At 37.5% G+C, this 9,979-nt stretch overlaps 1 protein-coding gene across 1 annotated transcript; it reads left to right on the top strand.

Moving 5' to 3' along the window:
- Positions 1-3,342: 3,342 nt before the first annotated feature.
- LOC149139225 (uncharacterized) lies at positions 3,343-6,494 on the top strand. The gene is made up of 2 exons (XM_089450649.1): positions 3,343-4,267; positions 6,250-6,494. Exons 1-2 carry the CDS (start codon positions 3,343-3,345, stop codon positions 6,492-6,494), a joined length of 1,170 nt encoding a protein of 389 aa, XP_089306775.1.
- Positions 6,495-9,979: the final 3,485 nt, after the last annotated feature.

Below are 9,979 nucleotides of genomic sequence, written 5' to 3'. Positions count from 1 at the left end.
CCAAGGCGATTTTCCATCGGGGGTGTCAGACCTTGTTTCATGGAAGCATCTGCCTGGGGCACATTGCGTGCCATGGCAGCCAAGAGAGCAATCGCATGCTCGGCAGCGGCCACGGTGTTAGCAGTGGGAGCATTGACGACCAAACAACCGTACTCAGCTGCAGCATGTAGATCTACATTGTCGATCCCGACTCTAGCCCTTCCGACGACCTTGAGCCAGCCGCGGGAGGATTCAAAGACCTGGCGTGTGACCTTGGTGCCGCTCTTCACAATGAGCGCGTCGCCGAGTGAGATCTTGGTGCACATATCCTCGTGCGTGAGATCATGCGAGCAGTCCGCGTTGGCCAAGGTTCAAAGCACCTTCAGTCCCGCCTTCCCAAGCTTCTCAGCCACTAGAACAGTCGGCTTCTGGCGATTGCTATTCAACATGGCTGCTTCCAAGTTTTGAACCTTAGACCTCGTCTTGGGGTTTTTCCCCAACCCGATATCCTTAACTTAATTATTAATTAACTAATATATACAAATATTTTTAATTTAATTTAATTAATGATATATCATATATTAATTAACTTAATTAATTCAAATTTTAATATTAAATATTAATATTTAAATTAATATTAAATATTAGATATTTAAATTAATATTAAATTAATCTAACATCCCATATTAATTCATATGTGTGAATGAATTTGAATTTCAAAATCAAATTCCAAAATCTATCATAAGAATTTGTTTTCTTGTTTTCTAACTTTTCACAATTGCAAGAATAAATGTATCAGGTTTTTAAAATTGTTTCATTATGAAATATTTGCAATGTGATGGACCCGATATTTTATTAAAATAAAATTTATATTTTTTATCTGGGATCCAAAATAATTGTGAATTGGTGAGATTATGGGATGAGTATTGAAGTATAGTGGGGTCTATTTATAGTTGGATTTCCAGTTATAAACTATAGTCCTTCTTCCCCTCAACCGCCTCAATCTTCTGCACGCCAACTAAATCCTCTTCCTTCCTCTCCCTCCTCCAATCCCTTTCATGTCCTTTCCCTTCCTGAGGATTTCCCTACTCCCTTGATTCAATCTGAGCCTCCCTCTTCTCCCCATCTTTTGGTGATTCCCTCCTCCTTCCCATCAGATCCTCCCCCACTTAGAATCACTCGAAGCAATTCCAAGGATAATGGGTCCTCTATTGATGGTCAAAAGAAGCCGAGAAGAAAGTCTTCCAAATAGCACAGGGATGAGAACGCACAAAAAGACATAGCTCTAGGAGTCTAGAATCCTATAGAGTCATACATACAAGGATCAATGGATAAAGAAACAACAAGCAAAGATAAGGGAGGGAGAGAAACTCCTCGAATTACACTTTTGAAATGATTAAAATTCTTTCATGGAATAGAAGGGGACTAGGGCACCCCTCCAAAACCAATGCCTTAAAGGATCTTATAAATCAAGAGCAACAATCCATTATCTTATTACAGGAAACAAAACAGAGAAAGTCAGAAATTAACAAGATCATTGAACATCATAAGCGCTATAAAGGATGAACATGTGAATCCAGGGGGGCCTCAAGCGGGGTTACTACTATTTGGCACCAGGAAGAGTGGAACAGTGAAGCTGAAGTAATAGAACAGCATTGGGTAAAGACAGTGTTGAGGAACAATATGAGCAAACAGAAGATTGTAATTTTCAATGTCTACGCCCCTAATCATTATAAGGACAAAGACGTTTGTTGGGATTCCCTCAATAAGAACATAACAGAAGAAGACAAAAGCAACATCATCTTAGGGGGTGACTTAAATCTAATATTACATGCCAATGAAAAATGTGGGGGCAGCTTCACTCCAGACCCATTTAGAAATCAGCTGGAAACCATAATGCAACACGGTGATCTGATCGACATCATTCCAAAAAATCGTAAATACACCTGGAGTAATCGCAGATTGGGTAGCAACAATATTATGGAGAGACTTGACCGATTTCTGGTAAATATCTCCTTTCTTTCCACCTTTTCAGCTGTCAACGCCACCATTCTTCCCTTTGCTATCTCAGATCACTATCCCATTACTTTAGCTATTGATTCGCACTGCCCTCTTGGGCCTCTTCCCTTCAAATACAATCATATTTGGAGTGACTACCAAGAAGTCAAAAGTCTGATCGAGCAAACTTGGTGTCAACATGTTGAAGGATCTCCAAGATTTATATGGGAAAGCAAATTTAAAAATGTGAAAAAAGCGCTCAAAAATTGGGCAAAAACGCAGTATAATGAGCCAGAGAAAAAAAAACGAGAGGTGGAAGCCAAAATTGAAGATCTTCACTGTACAATAGAAAAACAAGAGTATCATTAGGTTGAAAATATTCAAGAAGAAAATCTTTATAATCAGTTATGCAGTATCAAAGGAGAGGAGGAAGAAAAATGGCATATAAAATCTAGGCAGACTTGGCTGAAAAGCAGAGATAAGAATACTGCTTGCTTCCATAAGCAGGCCACTGTTTAGCAAATTAAAAACAACATAACAGCCATCATAGACAATGCAGGGACCCAACACACTAATCAAACAGCCATCAAAAGTGTTGCCTCAGACCATTTCAAGGAGCTCTTAACTGAAACAGGGGAGGAAGAAAACTATGCTGACCTCCTGCAGCATTTGCCAACAAAGATCATAGCAGACTTAAATAAAAGGTTGACAGAAGAGATAAAATAAGAAGAAATTAAGGAAGCAATTTGGTGCCTTCAGCCCAACAAGGCACCTCGACAGGACGGTTACTCAATATGTTTTTATAGATAATATTGGGAATTGATAAAAAAGGATCTCATAAAATACTTCAAATGGATTTAGAGAAAAAGCAAAATAGGAGGCTACACAAACTCAACACATCTGGCCCTCATTCCAAAGGAGAACCGCCCTTCTAAATTCTCCCGCTTCAGGCCAATATCATTATGCAACTCTTTCTATAAAATCTTCACAAAAATCCTTGCTTCTCGTCTCAAACCTCTCTTGCTAATGTTAATTTCTGAAAATCAAGGAGGCTTTATGGCTAACAGGAAAATCTCAGATTCCACCCTCTTGGTTCAGGAAGCCATTCATTCAAGTCATTCCAGGAATGAAAAGGGCTTCATTCTGAAATTGGACTTAGCAAATGCCTTTGACAGGGTAAGGCATTCCTTTCTTTTTGCTGTACTTCAGAAAATGGGCTTCTCTTCCTCTTTTCTTGATATCATAAGAGCTTGTATCTCTAGGCCTTGGATTGCTCCTCTTATCAATGGCAGACCTGAACCCTCCTTTTGATCCTCAAGAGGATTAAGACAAGGCTGCCCCTTATCCCCTTACCTTTTTCTCTTAATGGCAGAGTCCTTCAGCTGTGCGCTTGACCATAAGAGGCAGGCAGGCCTCATCACTGGTATTAAATTTGAAGATGGAGTGAAAAACATCAATCATTCTCAATTTTCTGATGATACTCTGCTGCTGGGAGGGGCGACCGCAATCATAGCTCAAAGATTCAAATCCTTGCTAGATCAATTCATGAGATACTCAGGGGGACAGATTAACCATCTCAAAAGTTGTATTTACGGATGGAATGCCTCAGCTCAAATGCTTCAAAGCATTGCCACCATATTTGGTGTTCCTTGCAAGTTAAATTGGGATTATTTCAGCTACCTGGGAATGCTGGTGAGTATAGGGAATGCAAGGGTAGATGTTTGGGAATTAACTTTAGACAAAATGAAAAGAAAAGTCCAGAAGTGGGGAACTTCATGGCTCAATCCAGCTGGACGGCTGGTGCTCCTCAAATTGGGCCTTTCCTCTCTTCCCCTTTACCAATTTTCTCTGGCACAAGCTCCAGCTTCTTTTCTCCGCAAAATGGACAATGTTCTCAGATTCTTCCTTTCGCAGGGAGGGAAAAATGAGAGGAAAAAATTCAACTTGGTTGGATGGAAACAAGTCATCCAAAACCAGGAGAAAGGAGGCCTCGGCATTAGATCCTCAACTCTCATGAATTTAGCCTTTGGCGGAAATTTGATTTGGAGACTCATTGAAAACCAAACAGAATGGTGGAAAAATGTCTTGGAGGCAAAATACCTCAGCCAACCAAGGCAGCATCTGCTTGCAGCTGAGATTCCCAACAGAAACTGCACAAAGATTTGGAAGCTATGTAAAAAATCCATCACATTCATGGCGCAAAACATTTCCAAGGTGCCTAAAGGAGGTAGGAAAGTCAACATCGGCAATGATAAAATCATGGGAAATCCGCCAATCAACAGTCTCCCAGGTATGGATTCAATAATACTCTTCCTCCAAAGTAAAGGGATATGCAATTTAGACCAAATTTCTCAATGGGATGCAATAACCCATGCTTGGATGCGATGGAATTTTCCTCCCATCCCTCAACGCCTCAAAGGAAACTTTGACAACTTTCGTAAACATCTGCACAACATTGCTCCCACTCTGAAAAATGACAAGGATGAATTTAGATTGGACCCCACAGGCACCAGCTATTCAATACAAGCAGGCTATGATTATTTATGCAGCAAGGAACACCCAGTGCCAACATGGATACATTGGAAAACATTGTGGAAAGCAAAAGCAATTCCTAAGGTAAAATTCTTCATGTGGACTCCTTTGAAAGAAAAAACTCTCACTGCAGAGAATCTTAAAAAAAGAGGCATTGTTGGACCTTCCAGATGTCCTAATTGCTGAGAAGAAGAGGAGTCTATTCAGCAACTATTTATCTCATGCCCTTTCGCAATTTCTTGTTGGAGCATCATTAATCCTTCCGCGCCTCCCATCTGGAATCCTCAACAATCCATTGGAGAAGCTCTAAACAATTGGAAAATAAATTACCCCTGGCAATCCATGAAACATAACCCTGCTAAGAGAGTGTGGGATGCCCTCCCTTTTTCTCTTTTATAGAGGATCTGGATCGCTCAGAACAACATGATTTTTAGAGACAAAGAGACCCCAATCAGGAACCTTTGTATTAAGGAAAAAAGTCTAGCGATCGAAACTATTTCTTCCAAGATCACAAAAAAAATTGACATAACTAGTCTATGGGCTGAGGAAAAATATTTCATAAGAAACTTAATAGACAAGATTAGCATCCCCCCAGCAGTGAAATCCTACAGCAATCTGGGCAGTGCTAACAGTCACAGATGGAAAATTCGATTAAAGCAGGACGACTTCAACAATTGGCTTCGCTCAAGTAACACCCACTCCTTGTTCTTTGACGGTGCCTCCAAATCAAACCCGGGAGCAGCGGGAGCAGGGGGCGTTATCTACAATCCCATTGGTGAGCCCTTAGTCTCCTTTGAATAGGGATTGGGGATCCTCTCAAACAACAGAGCTGAGGTTCTGGCCCTCTATCAAGGTATTCTTCAGCTACAGGTTCACGGAATCAAAAAAGCTTTCATCTTCAGCGACTCTTCTATCATTATTAATTTAATTACTAGCAAGAGGGAAGCTTCCAATATTTTCTTGCAGCAAACCATTAGTAGATGCAAAGTCTTGATAAACCATGATCAGGAATTTCAATTCTATCACATTCTTCATTCTATCAACTGAGAAGCTAACAAACGGGCCAACCAAGCTTGCACTCAGTCCAAAGGAAGCATTCTCTGTAACAATGAAGACTTACACCAATTCCTTCCTTGATTTTCATGATTGGTTTAAATTTCTCATGTCAAATGATCTGCGTTTCTACCAAAGTGTACCCCGACCAAATCCACAGGAATCCCGAGGCCCTCTGTCGTAAACCGCCGAAAATCTCCTCATATCTCATTGCAGATCCTGCTGTACCTCTAAATCCATGCTACTACTATGAAATCCATGAATGCCCAAGCTCCTTTCACGTGATCCGGTACTTTATGGGCCTCTGCTCGCCTGCTATTTATTCTGGGAAGCTCCCCCTTCATCCGCAAGCCCCCCTCTCCATGCTCATTGATCCCTCTACTCTCGTTCCCATGGTTAGCAGTAGGTTTATGATATCTATTATTGTCTTCGCTCCATTACATAGGCTCCTCCCTGCCCGATCCTCCTTTTTTGCGCTGATAAGGATCGCCAGCATGCCTCATTGCATTCTTTTTTTGCTCAATCACGCCTCCTTTCGCTCAGCATTATCCTCTGTCTTAGCATCTGGAATTTCTTTTAGCCCTGCCACCAAGTTTCTGAGCCCTCCATCAGCTCTCTTCCCTGCTATTATGATCCTCCTTTTGGTTCCCTTTGTCACTTGTACAACTTGTTGGAGCCTTCTTTCAGTGTCGCTTCAGGCCAGATTTGAAGTTTTTTGGATGGACCGCAGTGAAGAGTGTCTCCATTGTCGTGACTTGCAAGCAGAGCTTGAGAAAGTCAGAACGCATCAGTGCCTCTTGGATGAGAAAATTGAGGCTGCTACCAGGATAATCACAGCCAAATATGAAGCCGATCTCAACCTCTTCCTTCATCGTATCTCTTCTCTGCAGGAGAAATTTAATGCTCTAACAAATACCTGTGAGCATATTTAGGAATCTGTTGATATTCTCAAGTATATGATGGATAAGATCAATGCCCCAAGTACCAGTTCCACTAGCATAAAGATTGCAAAAGCTGACAGCCACCCGAAGGACTCCACTGCTCGACAGATCAGTCACATAAGTATAGATTAGATGTTTTGTAAAGTCTGTTTGCTTCTGTTTCAGTTTGTCCAAATTTACACCTGTGTTAGAGCCCTTCAAGTTGAATATGAAAGCATTTCAGTGGAATGCTTCAATGTAATACAGCTGCAAGCTCATTCTATGAGCTCTACTCTTGTAATGTTGGAGCTTAGTCTCCCTATCTTTTTTTGAATACATCTAGCAGCCGAATTTGTAAAAAAAAAAATAATAATAATAATCCTAAAAATGAACTACAAGGTTGCTTAGTTATTTAGCAAGATCATTAGAGAAAAAATAAAAAATTGATAAAAATCAACTAAAATTAATATTGACAATAAATGCATTTTTGAACTAAATCAATTATAAAAAAAAAAATTGTACATTTGATGCATTTTTTAACCCAGGCGACAGAAATGATCAAACTTCAAAGGTATACCATTTATAAACTAGTTGACCAAATGGAGCGAAACAAGTATTGTTGGAAAGCTTGTGAAAAATCGGATTCAATGAAACAATCAAAAAATTAATAGAAAGGGTCCCCATTATTGAAGTACATAAATAAAAAAATTGGGGGGGGGGGGGGGGGGGGGGTGCGGGTTATATTTTACCACAACAATGACTACACATGAGAGAAGAACTAGTTATCTATGTTTTATATGAATGATATTTTCCTAAAATTAAAGTAAAATTAATTAAAGAAGAGAGAATTATTTTTGAAATGTTTGACTAGGTTCATTAGTCTGAATAAAAACAAGAATCATCTAACTGTAATTTTTCTTAAAATTCATCATACACCAAAATATCTCATAACTCTATATCAGTCTCTAATTAGTTGTAAGGATAAAGCAGAGGTCACTTTACAACTTAGCTTTTAAAATATACTCATTTGTCACAGGTAGAGCCACTGCTGCCAGCAAACATCTATAGCCTCGATAGTGTTACCTTTTAATCATCAATGATTAAGAATCCCATCTAGTTAAGAATTATTGACCTAGAGATAAATCCATTTATATATGTTTATTTTCATTGTCTTTGTTTTTATTTTTAGTTCTTAAAAGCCATTGTCCTGGTTTGGTAGCCAAATAGTTGACAATGCCATTCACTGGTTATAATTGTATTGAATAAGCTAGCTTGTGATGAGACCCCCTGTCTTATAATTGTATACAATCATAATCCATTACTCTAATTTGTTTAGCAGTGTTGGTAATGTCAACTTATTTTTCCCCTGTGATCATGGTAAGCAGGCTCATGATGAGACCTCTTATCTTTCAAGTTTAAATATATTTTTGGATTACACTCTAGAAAAACAAGATTTTTGGACAGGGAGAATTATTTACTCCTTAAGAGTTAAGAATGGCAATTTCAGAGTTAAGGGTGTTTGCTATAAAGTGTCTTTACTTGGTTAAAAATAACTTTTCTTGACTAATAATGGAATTTTGAAAGATCTTAATAAAATATTGAAATCTCAAAATAATTACAATTTTGATGAGAAAAGAAATTTCTCAGATTTTATGATACTTTGTCAACTTCTCTTATTTTGTAATCTCTTCCCTATGTATGTCTACCTTTATAATAAGAAAAACAAACTTTGTTAATAGATTTAAGAAAAAACCAATAGTAGATTATTAACATTCTTTTTCTATGTATATTGACCATTGTTAGGTAACAAAAATGCCTTTCGTATAAATTATGGTAGAGTCACCAAAATCAAAACTGGAAAATAAAAGGAAAAGAATTCCTAATCTGAATTGATAAATGAAATCAATATACAAAAATAAAAATAAAAAAGGTAAGAACAGAATGGAAAATCCAAGTTTTTAAAAGATAAACTCCAACAAGAATGTTTATACCAATGTCTCAACAAAAAAAGGAAAACAATCATGTAACCATTCCTTCTTATGTTGAGATTCAGATAAATTTTACCTTGCAGGGTTATAAGCGTTTTAGGCTTCAGATGGCAGTGATGATAAAATTCAGCCACAATGAAAAAAAAAAAATTGGTGTCAATCTTCTTGTTTCAAAGCATCATCTCAATCATTTTCTAATAAAAGGAACGCTTAAAGAAACAAATTAAAGGTTCAGAAACTTCCTAGTGTACCTTTTTCGACGAAAATTATCGCTTCTTCTTGAAAGCAAACCAAGAAAAGAGTATAGGGCTTCAAAATCTGATATGATGGAGGATTGAAAGCTTTTATGAAGAGCTGCAAAAAAGATTTTTATATTAGCAGAATTTAAAAAATGAAACTAAAGTAAAGTAATGAAAATAAATGAAAGTAGGTATATGAAACTTACCATTGGAGAATTGCATTTAATCTTACCTCTGAGGTATCATCTTCTCTAATACTAGCTAACTTCTTCTTTGAATTAAAATCAAAAGCTTGAAGAAGTTGAAGTAACCGTAATATTATAACCCAAAATCATTATTTGTTTTATTTAAAGAAAAGCAAGCAGTAAACTATAAGGAGATAATGCTTTGTGTTCAGGGAATCAAAAGTAAAACAAATCCATTAGAAATAAGAATGAAATTATGATTATTAATGAAGTGCAACGAATAATATTGTAAGTTTCCTGTCAATTACATTTCCATAAATTGTCTAGAATTAAGACCAAATCCAAGATAATGAAATTTATATGTATAGATGGGAAGGTCTTCAATTTCATATTAAATATGGAGTGGTATATCTAAAATTGAAATATAAGAGAAATAAAAATGATCTAACCTTGTTGCAAATTTCCTATCAATTTCTTTAATACCATAGTGATTACCAAAGATTGCCTTAAAATATTTTATACAACGCAATGCCTCAGCGAATGTTTCGCATCGCAAGTTTCTTTGACATACTTAAATTTCAATCCATGATTTTTACCTTTGCCGATGTGGGATATAATGATTGAATGCTAATGGCAAAGGGGAATGTAGCAGAGTCTATCATGTCATAAAATCTTAAGATAAGGCTTCATTTGAGTTTTACAATGCGATATATTTGTTGCAGTGGAAAATTTGTGATATGGACATATGCTATGTGAAAATATGTTATGTGATGGAGCAACAACAATATTAAAGAATTATTATATTGGGGATCGGGGAATAGTCATCTCACACATCAGACTTCGCACATCACACATCGCAGATTCAGAATTGTGATATGAGCATATATAATAAAAATTACAATGAAGCAATTGCGATATCGGCATATTGGGACATTGGGAAATGGCCATGTTGGAAATGCCGATATTATCCTGCGACTACTGGGATGCGATGGATGATGTGGAAAATTGGTGGGACCGACTTTGGATCTCAAAAGAAATCATGATCAGCAAATTTAAGTACATGATGTAACATTGTTGATATGCCT

This window comes from Pinus tabuliformis, chromosome X, assembly GCF_031772625.1.
Source record: "Pinus tabuliformis cultivar Carrire ecotype Pingquan chromosome X, CPIR1, whole genome shotgun sequence".
Lineage (NCBI taxonomy): Eukaryota > Viridiplantae > Streptophyta > Pinopsida > Pinales > Pinaceae > Pinus > Pinus tabuliformis.
The sequence above is the reverse complement of the archived record's forward strand: the minus strand, read 5'-3'. Positions and strand labels throughout refer to the sequence as shown.